We start from the raw sequence: 16,561 nt of genomic DNA on the forward strand, positions 1-16,561 counted from the left end.
GCAGTATTGTATCAAGGCTGGTTTTCTGACATGGTTATCGTGAGTGGTCACGCCAGTGAATCCATTTCTGGGAGGTTCACACTTAAGGTTTTGGCAGTCAGTGCAGTGTGTATGTCACTCACTAGAGCCACAGCCAGATGGGATGGGGTGGGGGGGCCCACAGGCAGGCTCCTAAAAAACAAATGATGACCCATGGTGAGACTCCCTGCCATGCAGTCTTCTGGACCCAGGCTACCAGGAGCTCTTTGAACCATTCTTCTGTGCTCTGGAGTAAAAAAAAGACACTAGGGCCTTAGAGACCCAAGACCTAATCTCTGCCGAAAAACCTGACCCGACATGTCAGGACCCAAGGGAGCTACTCAAGATTGCGGTTCTGGGAAGGCACCTGTGGTTCGAACCATGTCCCCATGACTGCCCTGAGTGGGAGGGGGGGCCAGCACAGGCTGGGTTCTGGGGGCACGGTGCAGAACCCAGGCCCGGGTTGGGGGCAGCATAGGCTGGGTTCTGGGGGTACGGTGCAGGGCCCAGGCCCAGAGGGGAAGGCAGCACAGGCTGGGTTCTGGGGGCACGGTGCAGGGCCCAGGCCCAGAGGGGAAGGCAGCACAGGCTGGGTTCTGGGGGCACGGTGCAGGGCCCAGGCCCAGAGGGGAAGGCAGCACAGGCTGGGTTCTGGGGGCACGGTGCAGGGCCCAGGCCCAGAGGGGAAGGCAGCACAGGCTGGGTTCTGGGGGCACGGTGCAGGGCCCAGGCCTGGGGACAGGGGTGGAGGACAGCACTGGGAGCCGCACAGGAGCATCAGCTTTATTGGTCATTCATGCTTAGAAAAGTGGGGCCTCAGGTCCCAGGCCCCTGCCTAGTCACTGCTAGTGGAGGCATCTGCAGGGCCCACAGCCACAGTGGGGGGCCAAGAGAGGAGCTGGAGGTCCAGTCTCCTGGGTCAGGAAGTATAGAGGCGATGGGTCCCCCAGGGGGTGTGTCGGCTAAGGGGGGGCTTATTCTCGTCCCTCTGGAAACATTCTGAGACTGAGGCCGACCCTGGCCCCTTGCTGCCTATCCTTGGGCCTCCCGCGTGTCCGTGTTGACCACTACCCTTCTTGGGGATCTCCAGTTCTGCCTTCTGGGCCTTGCTGCCCCCTCCTACAGGAGGAGGAGCAGCCGAGGATGGAACAGTCCCCAGGCCGGCCCACGTGGCCTCCAGTCCAGTCCTGGGCTCTGGCAGTTTCAGGGAATGCCACGCAGGGAGGTGGGCACCAAAGATGAGGCAGCTTCTGAAGTTTGTGTGGCTGTGGCTGGGCACAATCTGGGGTATCTGCAAAGGAGAGGGAAGGTGTTAGGACCACCCAGGCCAGAGGGGCCCTGGTCCTGTCCTAGTGACCCTGCCTTAGCGGTATGCCCAGCAACCAGTCCATGAGCTTTGGGGCATCTCCAAATCTGGAAGGGCTCAATTCTGACCTGGGTGAGTCTCGGTTTCCCCTCCTGGGTCACTGTCAGGATTTAAAGGCCTAGTCCTGGAACATTCTGATGGGGAACCTGGAGAGCAGGGGCTGATTCACATCATGGGGCTGATGCTTGGGAGGGTCAGGGTTGTGTTTGGGGCATACAGTAGGTGATTAATGAATGGTATGGTAGTCATGTCATTAATGAGGGAGCAAGCTGGCATCCAGCAGGTTCTGTGGGGCCCACCTTTCCTCTGGGGCAGGTCTAAGGAGTGAACGCTGGGCCCCAGACACAGGACACTCATGCGCCAGGCCCTGGTCACTGTCATCAAGCTCAGCAGAAGTTGAATTTTGCATCTGCCTATGTGACACTCGCAGGTGACTGTCTCCAAGCCCCCAGACGCCGCACAGTCGTGCTGCTGTGTTGAGCATGTTTCGAGGTCACCGGCCTCCCTTGGCTCCTGCTCCTTAACAGGGTGACCTTGGCAGGTGCTTGGCTTCTGAGCAAGGACATGGGCTGAGTATGGTGTGGGGGTGTGTGTCCAGGAGTGCCTACCCTATGAGGCCCGGTCAGGGGCTTCTAGGAAAAGGCCCCGAGCTCCCAGGCCTGCTCCTGGGTCAGTGGCCAGGGGCTGCACAGCCTGGCCCTCCCAACTCACCTGAGCCCTACTGCCGGGATGCCACATCCATCACGGGCTTCTGGACACCAAAGGCAGTGATGAAGATGTTGACTACGACGATGATGAAGACCAGGCCGGTGGCCAGGTTGTTGAGGAAGTCCAGCTTGGCATGCTTGGCCGGGTTGTTGAGGTCATACCTGACTGTGGGCAAGAAAGCATGGCCACTTCCCAGGCTGCTTGCCCTGGGCCCAGCACTGTGGCCGAGAGGTGCTACATCTAGCACCCACTTGTGTCCCAGAGAGACATGCTACTTTAATACATGACCGACCATGGGTCTGGACCTGGAAGCTGGGTGGCTGGAAGCCCAGAGGGGCCTGGTGCCTGTGGTCACGGAGTGGGTGGGGGGCGCCACCCCAAGGTCCACGTTGGATTTTAAGGCACAATGTGCTGAGCACACATAGGTGAGTACCCTGAGATACTCACACATACACAACACCCGGTCTTTACGCCCAGGAGGCCAGGTGGAGGCAAGGAAACTGAGTGCGGGAGGCCAAGTAACTGTCTGAGGTACCAGCCAGGAGGAGAGGAGCCCTGGAGCCCTTGCCGCACCTGGCCCTGACCCTCACCTTGGGGTGCAGGCTTGCTTGGGGCACAAGGTCACTATCTAGTCCTGTAGGCCACCATTAGGACTAGAGGGCACATGGTAGGCACATGTCAGCTCTAGTATGTTTATGAGATTTTCCTGCATCCTCAGGAAGGACAGAGCCTTGGGTGTCTCTCTGGGGTCCGCATCCTGGACTTCATGGCCAGGTGAGGGCTGGCAACCCCCATACTCAGAGGGGTCAGGTGTTGAGCATCCCAGCCCTGGAGGTATGTAAGAGAACCAGCCGCCCACGGGGTGGAGCTGCCCCCAGGCCATCTCACCACCCAGCCTTGCCCAGACACATACCCAGGAAGATGAGCAGCACACCCACGCCAATCTGCAGCACAAGCGAAATAGAGATGAGGACCACCAGGGGGACGAAGAAGCCAAAGCTGGGGCCCTGTTCAATGACGGCCTTCAGCTGGGAGGCGTTGGCCATCAGCAGTGCGATGTCCAGCATACTCTCCGCCGCGCTCTTCTTGTTGGCATAATGGTTCACGTTGATGGGCCGGCTCCTGCCCCAGCGAGGCGGCTGTGGGGAGGGGGCAGTCAGCGAACCTCCTACCCGCAGGAAGCAGTCGTGGGTGCAGGTCTGGGCCCACCCCAGGCCCCATCCAGGTCTCCCAGGACTGGCAGGGAAGTGGGGGCCGACAGGCTTGCAGGTGTGGGCCCAGGTGAGGGCTCAAGAGGGAAGGGCTTATTAACAGAACAAGAGGCCCACAGAAGGATGTGCAGCCCTGCTAGACCCTTCCCAGGGATCAAGTCCTGGAAGAGAAAGGAACACAAACACACCCCAGCACATACTCTGGTTTCAGAGTGGAGACTGCCCCCAGCGCCTGCCTGCTGCAGTGGAGCCTGGCAGCCTTCCCTGGATGCCCCTGCCTTTAGTGCTGTACCCCGCCCCCCAGTCGGGGCGGGTGACTGGTGCCAGGTCGGAAGTGACGTGTGCGCAGGACAGGAGCTGGATCCCGGATCCCTGCACTCTTATCCAGCTGTGAAACAATCCTTCCCTGGACCAGCGGCCCTTCCTTCCCAGGCCACCTCCCAGCCGCAGAGGGCACACAGGTGCTCAAGGGATGCCTCCGCATGCTGTGCTGAAGTTGAGCTTGGCTTCTTCCTTAATTTTTTTAAAATTATTTTTTATTATGAAATACACATTTTTTAGAATTAGTTTCAGCTGTACAACACAGTGCAATAGTTATACTTTTTACCCCTCGAAGTGACAACCCCCTCCCCCAATCTGCCGCCCCACTTCCCCCCAATATCATACATATCTATTACAAATCCCTTGACTCCACTCCCACAATATACTCCACGTCCCATCCTTAATTTTTATTAAAAAAAAATGTTAAACCACTTTATTGAAGTATGATGGACACAAAACATATACATATGTAATGTTAACAACTTGAAGAGTTTTGAGATAAGTGTACATATGTGACAACATCATTACTCTCCCGGCCGTCACATATCCATCCCCTCCAAACACCTCCTCCTGCCCCCTTTATTCACTATGATTTGTGATAAGAAGACTTGACTGAAGCCACCCTTACAGTGCCAGACTGGTGACATCATGCTGCACAGTGGCACTCCTGCACTTACTCTGCCTTCGGTTTCCTGTTGATAAAACAGGAATACGAGTTCTGACCCCTCCTCCCTCACCCATGCCTGAGAACGCCTGACCTCAGGGCAGGCTCCCTGCCACCTCTAGGTCCCCCCTCCATGCAGTGACTTTGGACAGCCCACATCAAGGTGACATCCAGCTGCCCCTGGCCAGGCCCCTCCTCAGCCCCTAAGGACAAATCTGTGCCCCTGGGCCCTGGCCCTTTGTCCATTGGAGCCTGAGCCACCAGGCTGGGACTGCAACCTCCCAGGGGACTGGTCAGCAGGCAGGCCTCCTGGGGCCCAAGATATCCTGTTTCTAGACTTATGAAAGATGCAGGGCTGGGAGGCGGGTGCCAGAGAGGCCACATAGCACCAGGAGAAGCAACATGGTGTTCAGTCCGCCTCTACTTTCCGCAGCTGGAAATTTTACCTGGGAAAATAAGACCTACAGAAGGGCGGGCCTTGCTTTACAGTGTGTCTTTAAGTTTAAATTTAGTCCAGAATAACAAAGCCAGGAGAAAGGGAAGCTGGGCATGCAGAACACAGAGGGATCTGCTACCTGCCCCACCCTCCCTCAGTAAGTGGCTCTGAAGCAGCAAATCCTCTTGGGTTAAAATGCTAGACCTAAGGGCATTGGGGAAGGCCTCTTCCACAGACCCAGGCCCCAGCCCTGCTCTCTAGGATGTTCCACGCACAGCCAAGCCCTCCGGGTCTCCCCTGTAACTCTCCATGTGGGGTTTCCCTTTGCTTCCCCATGCCAGGTCTCCAGTTACACCCACAGCTGGGTGGGCTGTCCCCCAGGCCTCTGCACCCCAGGGCATGGCTGCTCCTCCCCAGGGTTTGGGAGCAGGCTGCCCACTGCCTGAGGACCTGTGTCCCCCACAGCATAATGATGTCCTCTAGCTCCACACCCTGTCAAAGTGCTGTTACTTGAAGTTACCCCAATGCTCATCCCAGTCTCCAACACCAGAGAAAAAGCCAGGTGCAGACCTTACAGGGGCTCCCCACTTCTGGGCCACATCTGTATACACATGAGCGTATACACACACACCCACATGCACACACGCATAAATAAACATATACACACACCATGCATAAGCAACATATATACACACATATAAACACACACAAACGTATACACATACACACATAAACATACACATGAGCCTACATACACATGTAAATGATGTGCGCGCACACACATACATACACATGTACACATACACACATATGCACAACACATACACAAGTACACATGCACAAATAAATACGCACGCACGCATGTGTACATGCCCAGGCTAGCTGTGGTGGCCTCCGGGCAGGAGGAAGAATTCTTTTTTATTCTCAGCTCTCCTGAACCATTAAAATTTTTATTTTGCAGCCATGCAGCCACATACACAGGTGAATCTCAAGGAGGCCACTGTCTTGGAAGCCACCTCCTATAGGTCTGGAGCCCTGTGGGTCTGGACCCGCTACCTGCCCACTCAGCTGCTAGGAGCCACCCTGTGTGGGACTCTCCCACCAAGACCTCTGCCATGATCTGGGCAGTGCAGGGAACCCTGGTTAACATGTCCCCGGGGCCAACAGGACTTCCAACCCCTCAGCTATGGTCCCAGGAGCTGGATGATCTCCCCTAAAAGACAGGGAGGAGCCTTGTGCGGAGGAAGCTGACTCTCCACAGGGCCACTCACCTTCTGAGGACAGAGGGTCTTGTGGCAGTTCTTCACAGGCAGCTCGCAGGGACCCAGGCCACTGGACTCAGGTCACACTGCTGGGCATGCTCAGCTCAGGGGGGAGGGGAGTTAGAACTGGGCCTGAACCCAGGATTTCAACCCAGGTTTAAGGTACCCTGAGTGCCCAGTTCTGGTCACAGCGTAGGATGCTCTGGTCCACCCCAGGCTTGGATGGGAGATGGGGATGTGGGGGGCTGGCTGCCTGACGCACCAGCTGGGCCCAGGTTGTCTAGCCCAGCCCCAGCCTCCTGCTCGCTGCTCCCCTGGGAGACCAGGACAGGCCAGGGCCGAGGCCCACTGAGCCTCTGCAGGGCCTGAGGGGTTTGTTTACTGACTTCCTCCAATCCTGCCTGACCCCCACTCTGCTACAGACCCCAAATCCTTAGGACAGTATGGAGCAAGGAGTCCACATGGGAATTCCCCGCCTGTTCTTCCATAGCCCATTTTCACGTGTGCGGAGCAAACGACCAAGGACCCCAACAAATCTATGTGGTTCATTGGCCAGCCTGTTAGGAGCTGGGTGGGGCTGCTACTGGCCTCTACCCTCTATCATCCCAGTACCCTGCCACACCACGGACCTAAGGGGTGCCTGCCCTGTGCCTCAGCTTCCTCACATCTATAAACCAGGCAGACAGGGGACTGAATGAGGGGCTCAGAGGCCTGGTGGCTGGTCAGAGCACAGCAGGCTGGGGCAAGGTGGATGGTCCTCCTCCCCACCGCCTAGCCCTCAGGGTTTTGAAAGACTGCCTCCCAAACAAACTGTGCCAGCTCATTAATGAACTCCATCAAACAACTCCGTAACAAGGAAGAAAATGGACAAGCCTGGCAAATAGGGCTGTCCGTGTGAGCCGAGCGGCACTGCAGTGTGCTGGGTGTCCAGCTCCAGCTGTTGGCCCACTGCAGTCCCTCCTGTGCAGGGACCCACCATCGGGCTCAGTCAGCATCAGTGGATGTGTGGGGCTGTGGTGTCCTCCCTTCTGGGGTGGGATCTGAGAACCAAGGTCAGACAAGGGCCTGGTTGTCCCTTGTCTGACCCACCCGTGCGTGAGCTGCCATTGTGCCCTCTGCACAGGCTGTGTAAAGGCACCCGTCTGGGCCACATAGGCCCACACCATCCCTAAACTGTCCCCACCCAGACAGCCAAGAGGTCTCCAGCTCCATGCAGGAAGTTTGGTTGGGGGCGGGGGTTTCCTGTGGCAGCTGTACCATGAGCTGGGCACACCCACTTCCTGTGGGGTCAGCACTGTCTCTCAGTGACCCTGTGGCCACAGAGTTACCTTTTAGAACTCGGCCAAGACTTGGCCAAGAGCTTGTCAGCTTTGGAATCTGCCAGGAAAGCAGAAATTAGAAGAGCAAAGTTTCCCCAGCAACTGAGGCTGTGCATGACCCAGATATGGCCCCAGGAGCCTTGTCCCACCCTGTCCCACCACCTCCCTGCTGTGTCATCAGCTTGCCAGGACCCCAGCATCTGCTACAGGGTCCAATACAGCTGCCCTCAAGCCAAGCCACTTTGGGCATGACGTAGCTGTGGGCCACTTTCACAATAAAATGGATGTTTACCATTCCTTCTGCTGGCAGCCAAAAGCAAGTTGACTTAACAAAAACACCAAATCACTCCTGTTGGGCCCTAGGCAGACGCGCCTACCTGAGGACTGTAGGGGCTCGGGCACATGGAGGGGGGCATCTGTGGCGCTCCCCACTGCCCTGGCCCAGGGGGGCTCGTCTGCTCATGGGTTACGCATGCGATCCCTTCCTAGATCCGACCACCCAGGGAGGTGAGCCATTCCACTCCATTTCACAGAAGAGGAAACTGAGGCTGGAGCCCGTCTGCATTTGCCCAAGGTCACAGGGTGAGGCCAGGCCTCCCAGTTTGTCCTCCCATAGGCAAGGGCATGCTGGGGTCACAGCAGTGACCTAGCCCACTCACCCGGCCATCTAGGGTTCCTAATCTAGTGGGGATGTATCTTAAGACCCCTGGGTTTATCCCTCATTTCAGCAAGACTTTCTTCCTGCCCTCATACAGGTGCCTGAGGCTCAGATTCTGGCAGGGCCACTGGAAGAGAAGGCTGCAGAAGAGCCAGGAGAGGCGAAGGGGGAGGGGGATGCCTGTCCAGAAGTCCCACCTGGGTAAGGTGTCTGCCTGGGCATCCTCCCTGGAAGAGGGCCTCATATGGCAGGCTGGAATGTCAATGACATGGTGTGCCTGGCTGGCTGCGGCATTCCACACATTAGCTCATTTAATCCTCAGGTCAACCTCTGAGAGATGCACTGCTACCACCCCATTTCACATATGAGAAACTGAGGCACAGAGGGCATGCCCAAGAACACAATGAGGCAGGTCCTGAGGGTGGGAAGGGGAGGGCGGAGACTGAGGCACAATGTTGGGTAGACCTGGGCCCAGGAAGGGTGAGCAAAGTGGCATTGAGGCTGGCCACCCCTCCCAAAGCCTCCCACCTGTGACTGAAGACAGCCAGATGAATGCATTCTAACTCACAGGAGTTCCCAGCAAGGCTTGACCTCGCATCACTGAACCTCCTCCTTAGCTAGCCCCAGTGTGCTCGGTGGCCAGCCTAGGGACCTTTCTCTCCCTATTCTCCCTGCCTGGGATGCCCCTCCCCACACTATGGGGGAACACACCTGCACCCCACTCATCTTCCAGGGCCCAATGCCAATGTCACACTCCCACCGCCACCACGCTCAGCACTTTGGCCAGGGGGCTTCTCAGTCTGCTCTGCTTATGGAGCGTAGTGCCACCATCCTCCCTTCCCTCACTCTGGGTCTAGAGACAATGCAGTGCTCCAGGGATGAGGCAAGCAAGGCAGGTGTGGAGTGAAGGGCCCAACCAAGGCTGAGAGGTGACCAGGGTCCCCCCCTTTTAAACTGACTTCTAACCCATCTGCCCTGTTTGTTACCTGCCGAGCTCTCCCCACTTGCCCCAAAGCAGGCAGGGGTCGTTTGTTCTCCCTTTTCAGACCATGGACAGAAGGCCCAGTGAGGTGAAGCAGCCTCCTCAAGCACACACTGCCTACTGCTCCAAAGTGTTCACATGCCATGGCAGGGCTAACGGTGGACTCCTCTCAGTCTTCAGTTTCCTCATCTCTAACCCGGGGACAAACATCCTGTGCCACCCCAGGGCTGTCAGGATTTACTGAAGGGCTGGCAAGGCGGCTGGGTCCGTGGAAAGGCTTGCCATGGAGAAGAATGGAGAGGATTATGGTGTGGGGCCATCCAGGCCATCTGGGGCCTCACTTGTCCCACATGGTCCTCACCCCTTCCCCAACACCAACATGGGATGCCACCAGGGCATTTCCAGGACTGGTCACCCACACCTGGGCATTGTCAGTTGTCTCTGCCCCAGTCAGGTTCACACCACTGAGAGGCTCCTGGCCCTGCCCCCATCCCCAGAGGGTCAGAAAGCGAAAGAATGTCCAAAGTCAACCAATCCTGGAGTGCTGTGCCCAGGACTGCTTCACAAACAGGCGCTGGGCCAGAAGTGGCATGGACTACCGCTTGGGCCTTGCCGCAGCTGGAGGGAACCAAAGGGCAGGAGGGCACCAGTCTTAATGTGGGAGTGGGACAACTACCAGGGCCTGCCCCATGCCCACAACCCTCCCAGGTCGGCAGGGCAGACTGCATAGGCTGCCAGAGGGCCTGGGGGTGGAGAGGGGAGAGGGGAGCGGGGCCACAGCGGCCCCAAGTTCCCCATCAGGGCACGCTCCAGATTGTGCGGTCGCCAGGACACCGTGGGTGACGTAACTGTCTGCCTGCTGCTGGCCTGGGGCCCAGAGGCTGGGATCCTCTCCGTCCACCCCGCGAGCGCAGCGAGCCGGAGTAGCGGCGACAGTAAGTTAGAGTGTGGCGCGGGAGTGGGGAGGGCAGGGTCGCTGGAAGGCGTGGGCACCCGCTGGCCCGGCCGGGACGGCAGCCTGCCAGGCCGCCCTGAGCCCCCGTTCAACCCCAGCCTCCCCGCAATGAGGACGCAGCGCGCAGCTGGCCGGCGCCCATAGATGCCCTGGAGCCGCAGGCGCGGAGCCCAGAGAGGGCGGGAGCCGGACAATGTCGCACAGCAGTGCGGGGGAAGGGAGCTTACGGAGGAGTCGGGGGAGCCGGGGGAGCCCGAGCTCAGGTCGCCGTTGAGCTCGTAGTTCTCGGGACCCGAGTCCATGCTGCGGCCGCCGGGGCCGCCTCACTCCCGGCTTGAAGGCCTCCGCGTCTCTGCCGTGGGTCACAGGCTGCGAGCCCGCCCGGGACCGCCCCGGCCCGTCCCCCACGGCCCGCCCCGGCCGGCCCTGCGGCGCGCATTCGTCCCAGCTCCGCCCCCAGCCGGGGCGGGCCCGGCCCGGGCCCCTGAGGCCCCGCTCGCGGGACTGAGACGACGCCTCCGTCTCCGGGTGAGGACCCTGCACTGCGTCCTGGCTATCCAGGCCCCGACCTCGCGTGGTGGTGGGCTAGACACGTCCCCCAGTGCGCGCCCGTCGTGGACACTTTGAATTCATAAAATGAGGCCAAGAGCCTGGCCGCTTCGCAACTGCCGGGCGCGACATGAAGGAAGGCCAGGGGGCACCACTGCCGCGGGTGTGTGTTGTTGGGGTTGGGTTTCAAGGCGTGGTAAATCCTGGGGGCCCACCCCGCGCACAGTAACTGTGTCAACGAGTCCGTTTGTGCTGCCTGACACTGGGCCTCCAGCCTCTGAGCCTCTGCTTTCCCGCCGGCGAAATGCGTGCACGAAAGCCTCTTGCGCACTACGGAGGGGAGGGATTGGAGGGGGAGGCAGAAAGCGAATTACCGCGTGTTGGGCCCTCCGGTGCCAGGCGGGATGCAGGGCCCCATTGCCTGGGTGGCAGCGGGTCGGGGCGTCCAGAGCTGTTGGCTCCTCCAGTCCCTGGCTCAGTTGGCCCTTGTTTCCCAGGCCTTGGGCCTCTCCCAGGCGTGTGGGGTGGAAGGGCCCGGGGCTTTATCAGAACTGGTACTCTAAGGCCGGAGCCACCGTGTTCTCCTGTCCTGACCATGACCCGGCTCCCGGGCACAGCTGCTTTTGACTCCTCCCCAGTTAAGCCTTCGACTTAATGCCTTCTCTCCGGGTGTCTGCTGATGTCTCCACTGAAGCCCCCCTTCCCCCAGTGTGCGGTAAGTAGAGCCACGGGGCCCTCTTTGATCTTCCCAGCTGCCCAGGGGAGGCTCCGTAGTCCCTCTCAGGGCCTGGTAGGGTCAGGCTGCCAGACTTCTATGACCCTGAACCACTGCCAGTAGCTGTGTGGGCTCACGCAGGTGGCTTGACCTCTCTGTGCATCAGCTCCCCCACATGTGAGAGGGGAACGTGGTGCTCTTAGCACAAGGCCAGGCTGGCATGATCTTTTCCCCTCCCCATAAGCTGAAGGTTATAGAGGGTAAGCAGCAGTGCCAAGGTCAGGAGGCAGCAAGTTAGGGCCCCTGAGCCCCAGCCCAGCTGCTGCTGGAGGCGCATTCCTTCACCCTCTAATCATGGAGCAACTGCTGCATGCCAGGCCCTGTTCTAAGCACTGAGGCTGCAACAAGGCAGCCATAGTAGGGCTTGTGGGAGGTGATGTGGGGCAGCCCTGTGTGGGCTGAGGTGCACTGCTTCTCTTACAGCCCTGGGAAGCTGACAGTGGTGGAAACTGAGGCACAGCTGGGGATAGATCCAGGAGGCAGAGCTCAGAACCCCTGGGGAGGTTGTGAGGCTATTTAAGCAATGGACACTTCCCCCTGCATCTGCGCAACCAGCAGGTGGGCACCCGTGGGTGCTGGAACCCAGTGTTCGCCTTGCCCTTGATTGCCCTCCACACTCTAGGCTAGGACCTCTTTGTTTCCCCTTGCCCTGTGCCTCACCCCTGCTATGGGGAAGGGGGCAGGGTGTTTTGTAAGTGAAACTGAAGGCCTGGAAAATGCAAGTCACCCTGGGGATTTACCAAGAAAGAGATCTTCCACTAAACCTTGGTCAGGCCTCTGGAGCCCTGACCCACAGGCCTAGCCATGTTACCTGTGGTGGGGCTGAACCCGAGCTGGGCCCCTGCTGCTGTATGGCTGATTTCCCCATCTGCTCATGGAGGCTTTTGGATCTGATTCCTCAGCGCTCTTCCTATCTGGGGGTCCTGGGGTTCAGAGTGTGTGGGGAGCTTGGCCTGACTACAGCCTTGAAGTCCCCCCATCCGCACCCAGCACTTTCCCTTGGGGCATTGATTCTGCCTAGGTACACCTGTCCCATGCTGTTGGCCCACTTCACAGCTAAGAAACTGAGGCTCAGAGAGGTGGTCATTTCCTTGGTCCTGCCTCAGCAGCTGCCGTGAGCAGGAGCACGGCAGTGCCTGGGAATCTGGGAGGTCTGGGCATAGCAGCCTCTTATAACAGTGGTTACTGTTAACCCACATAACCCACACCTGACCACGAGCAGCTGGAAATCCAGATTTCCAGATGTTGGCATCATTCATGCAAATGCACTCTCCTCTCTCCCAGCCATATGGGACTAACTCCCACGCTGGGGGCAGGCTGGCTCCTGGAGAGGCCAGACAGAGGTGACCAGGAGCGAGGCCCCTGAGAGCGGAGGGTGGAGGCCCCAGGATGGGGGAAGGAGGAAGGAGGCTGGGGGAGGAGAGGGACTGTGGGACCTCTGTGTCCCTGCCTGTCCGGCACTTGACAGGGTCTCCGTGGGAAAGCTTCATGGCGCCTGGTCTTCCATCTTGAGGACATCTGTCCTGTGGGCCTCAACAGCTCTGAACTGAGGTTCATTCTTCCTTCCGTCCAGAAGGAGGAAGCCAGGAAAGATGGTGGTGGAACAACTGGGCATTTAGAGCTGGGTATGTCACCCTACTCTGTACTGACTGTGGAGTCCTGGCAAGCACTCCACCTTCCTGGAGTCCGGGTGTGGTCAGCCCTGGATAGGGTCTCATCCTCCAGGCCTGCCAGCCCTGACGTGTGTCCTCAGGGAGGGACTTCCTGTCTGCTGTGTTGTCCTCATTTGCCTAGGAAGTGTCTGTTTCCCAGACTATTCCCCGGATAGGCTGAAAGGGCCAGTGTCCCCAAGTCTACCTGGTTTCAAATTCTCCTGGAAAGACCTGAATGAGTGTCCAAGGCTGGTTTCCAGTTCCCAGACCCTGAACTGAGCAAGGCCAGTGGGGAATTGACCATTGAGGAGTGTCCCAGGAGTGAGGTGGACTTGGGAGGAATGGGGCCAGCCAGCTGTGCTCCAGCATCGACACAGGAACATGGTGGAGGGGACGTGTGCAACCAGCACACACATGCAGACACACACACAGCGTGCACACGCAGCATTGTGTTGAGTTCACCTGCCCCTTCTGAGCTGTGTGACTGGGGAAGTGCTTCTTATCTATAAAATGGGGGTGCCATGAAGATGGGACCCAACCTATGTGAGGGTGATAGAGGCCTTGACTTCAGCCCCCTCCTCACACTGCCTCCTTGAGCAGGTGGCTTGATCCCGCCAGGACCCAGAATTGTAGTATCACTCCTGGTCAGGAGGGACAAGGTTCCCACTGCACTCCCACCCTCTCTGTGGCCCCAGGAGCTGGGCATAAACATTACCTCGGGGAGAATACAGAGGTGGCACCTCAGGCCTGGGCGGTTGTGTGTTCATACAGACCACATTTATGAACAGGAGCCTTTGAAAATAGCCGGGTCCCTGTCCCTCTCCATCTCTGAGAGGTGGGCATGGAGCAAGGATGAGACCGAGGCTGGAAGGTGGCGAGGCCTGCCCCTGGTGTCCCAGGCCGAGTAATGCAGGCCTATGCTCAGTCCTGGCCCAGGAGGCCGGCTCTGCAGCTGCAACTCTGCTTCTCCTGAGCTTAGGCAGGCCTGAACATGCAGCCTGCCAGGGAGGGTGCCAACCCTGGGGCAAAGGGCACTCCCGCCAGGCGCCCCCCCCCCCGGGGGCCACAGCTCCCACCAGGTGGGTGCACAGAGCAGGAGGTGGGGGAAGTTTGCCATCCCATTTCCAGAAGGACAGAGGAAAGAGGCTAGGCATGCAAGGAGGTACTGTGCCATCACCCCTACTCTAAAGATAGGAGGGGAAGCACTGCCAATGTCATGCAGGCAAGCCCAGGTTGAGCATGGTAATTGGCCAGGTAGTGTGAGGTGGGCACCCATGCAGGTGTGTGTACCCCCTCACTTGACATGCCCGAGGCCACATGGCAAGGCGCAGCTGGCCCCCGAAAGCCCTGACCCCTGGAAACAAAGTGGGTGCCCCCCATGAGGGAGTTGCTGAATTATGCCCATTGCATTCTGGCATGTCACACAGCAATCAGCAGAGTGGGTGAGGCAGCCAGCTGACAGGAGGGACCCCTGGTACTGTGGAGAGACAGTTAAGAGCCCTGATTCATCCATCTGCCCTGCCTGTTTGTGCATCTCTCCCCAGGGCAGGTGGGGCTGATCCCACTTGTCAGCTGTGGTCATCTGTGGTCATCTATGCCCAGCAAAGCCCTCGTCCCCACCAGCCAGGGCAAAGGTGGCAGGGACAGTGGTCACCCACACTATTGGCTCTCCCCTTCTTCTTCAGTCACAGACTCCTAATGTTAGCTCAGAAAATGGCTTCCCAAAATAGGAGCTGCATTTCCCAGCCTTTCCTGCAGCTGGGTGTGCCTGTGTGGCTACATCCTGAGGATGGAAGCGGGTGTGCCAGTCTTCATTATTTCCTCCTTCCTGCTGGCTGGAATATGGATGTAATGACTAGGGCTCCAGCAGCTATATGGGACCAGGAGGAGAACTTAGGCGCTGGAGTCTCACACAGAAGAGCCAAAGACAGAGGAGCCTGTTTCCCCGTTGCCTGGAGCACTGAGCCCAGGCCCTCCCTGGGTTGCTCACCTCAAAACTTCTTACTGTGAGTAAGAAAAAAAATCTGTTTTGTTTTGAGGGTGCTGTAATTTTTTTTCTGATACAGCTGATCTCAATCCTATTTTTTATATGTGTTATATTTTTCATTAATAAATAGGTTTTCTTCTTTAAACACAGAAAATACAACAGATTGAAACACTTCCTCCTTCCCCTCAATCCTATTTGGAAAAAGTAAATCAGATGCCACTGGCCAGTTTAAATCCCTTGCAAGCCTTCTCTCGAAAATCCTTACTTCTGGATGCTACATCCTCCCCCCCTCCCCTACTTCTGTTTGTTTCATGGACTCCTCCCTGCCCCAGGGCCTTTGCATTACCCACCTGGAGATCCTGCCACCGCGCCCCACCCCCCCAATGTGGCAGGTTGCTTCCTGTCAGCTGATCACAGACCTCTTTCTGCAATGGCCCCTGCCCCCACTCACCTCTGCCCTGGGTGAGTGCCTCTAGACATAAAGCCCCAGGCACTGCTGATTCTTGCCCCATGCCCACTGGCTGCCCCAGCCATGCCCTGGCCATGTCCACTTTATCCAGCCTCCAGGTATCCCTCGGCGCAGCCAGCTGGGTTCAGCCCATACTCCACAAACCACTAGTGACGGGGCTGCCCGGCTCTGTGTTCTTGGCCCGGACTGAGGCCATGAAGCCACTGGGTCACAAGTGAGCATGGGAACGAGGATGGACATCTGGAGCCCAGGTGGGCAAGTGGTCTGTTGTTTGTCGAAGAGCCGTCACTGGCAGGTCAGGTCTAGCCTGGGTGCATCCTTCCTCTCCAAAGGTCAGCTGCTGGCTGTGTGGCCTGTCCAAGGAGCTGGCTGGCTGGGTTGACAGTCCAATTCCGGGCATTAGGAAGCCCTGTGGGCAGGCCATGACTCCTTAGTAAACTGGGTCTGAAAGCTTCGCACCTGGCCCAGGTGCTCAGCAAACAGTTGCTAAGGCACCGGTGGGGCCTGTGCACACCCAGCCCTCAGTGCCCCCTGCTGCCTCCCCTGCCCAGGGCCAGAACCTCCTCATTCTCCAAGTCTAGGGGCTGCCTCCTCTAGGAAGCTCCTAGATGCTCCTGAGCACATCCTCTCTGTACCCCCAGGTCTCTCCCTGCCCCCTCCTTGGCCCCCAACCCCACTGAGGCTCAGGAGCTATCTGCTTTGGGACTCACAGCTTCCAGGGTGCTTTCCCCACTTGTGGTCGGGGCCTGTTCACAGGCTGTGAATTATGACCATGATTCCATGGGTTATGACCAAGTGGAGACATTGCCACCCAGACGCCCAGCCTGGGGCCTCGGTATGCACCATTTCACTGTGGGGTGCTGTGCCCATTCTATATTTCGGAAAACCTAGGCTCCCAGAGCAGAGATTGAACCCAAATCTCCTGAGCCCACTCACCCTCCCCAGACGGGTGCCGGGAGTCACCTCGAGGTCATAGTGAGACCTTCAGGAGCCCTTGGACACCTGAGGACTTGCCTCCCTTCCCTGGAGAAGTGTGGCCCACCTCAGACCCCAGGCAAACACCCCAGGGATGTGTGGTGGGCCAGGGGCTTCAGGCCCAGATGTGGATCCTGTGTGTGTGTGTGTGTGTGTGTGTGTGTGTGTGTGTGTGTAAGCAGTAGGCCCTCATGCCTTAGGCACACCATGCAGCCCCATCCAGGGGGCGTCCTTGTCCCACTTCTGGTTGCACC

The 16,561-nt window shown here is 58.3% G+C and overlaps 1 protein-coding gene across 1 annotated transcript; it reads right to left on the minus strand.

Moving 5' to 3' along the window:
- Window positions 1-776: 776 nt before the first annotated feature.
- Window positions 777-10,326, minus strand: NINJ1 (ninjurin 1). The gene is made up of 4 exons (XM_019630977.1): window positions 10,128-10,326; window positions 3,006-3,231; window positions 2,096-2,257; window positions 777-1,309 (listed from the first exon to the last, which is right to left on the minus strand). Exons 1-3 carry the CDS (start codon window positions 10,200-10,202, stop codon window positions 2,103-2,105), a joined length of 456 nt encoding a protein of 151 aa, XP_019486522.1. The 5' UTR covers window positions 10,203-10,326; the 3' UTR covers window positions 777-1,309; window positions 2,096-2,102.
- Between the last annotated feature and the right edge of the window lie 6,235 nt (window positions 10,327-16,561).

This window comes from Hipposideros armiger, unplaced genomic scaffold (genome assembly GCF_001890085.2).
Source record: "Hipposideros armiger isolate ML-2016 unplaced genomic scaffold, ASM189008v1 scaffold_967, whole genome shotgun sequence".
In the NCBI taxonomy this organism is placed as follows: Eukaryota; Metazoa; Chordata; class Mammalia; order Chiroptera; family Hipposideridae; genus Hipposideros; species Hipposideros armiger.

Bases quoted from the DNA above. Each gene is read 5' to 3' on its own strand.
- NINJ1 (XM_019630977.1), bottom strand. From the start codon at position 10,202: ATGGACTCGGGTCCCGAGAACTACGAGCTCAACGGCGACCTGAGCTCG. The intron at 3,232-10,127 runs GTAAGCTCCCTT...CCCTCCCCACAG, and splicing joins CCGGCTCCCCCGACTCCTCC to CCGCCTCGCTGGGGCAGGAG. The intron at 2,258-3,005 runs GTATGTGTCTGG...TCTTGCCCACAG, and splicing joins TGTGCTGCTCATCTTCCTGG to TCAGGTATGACCTCAACAAC.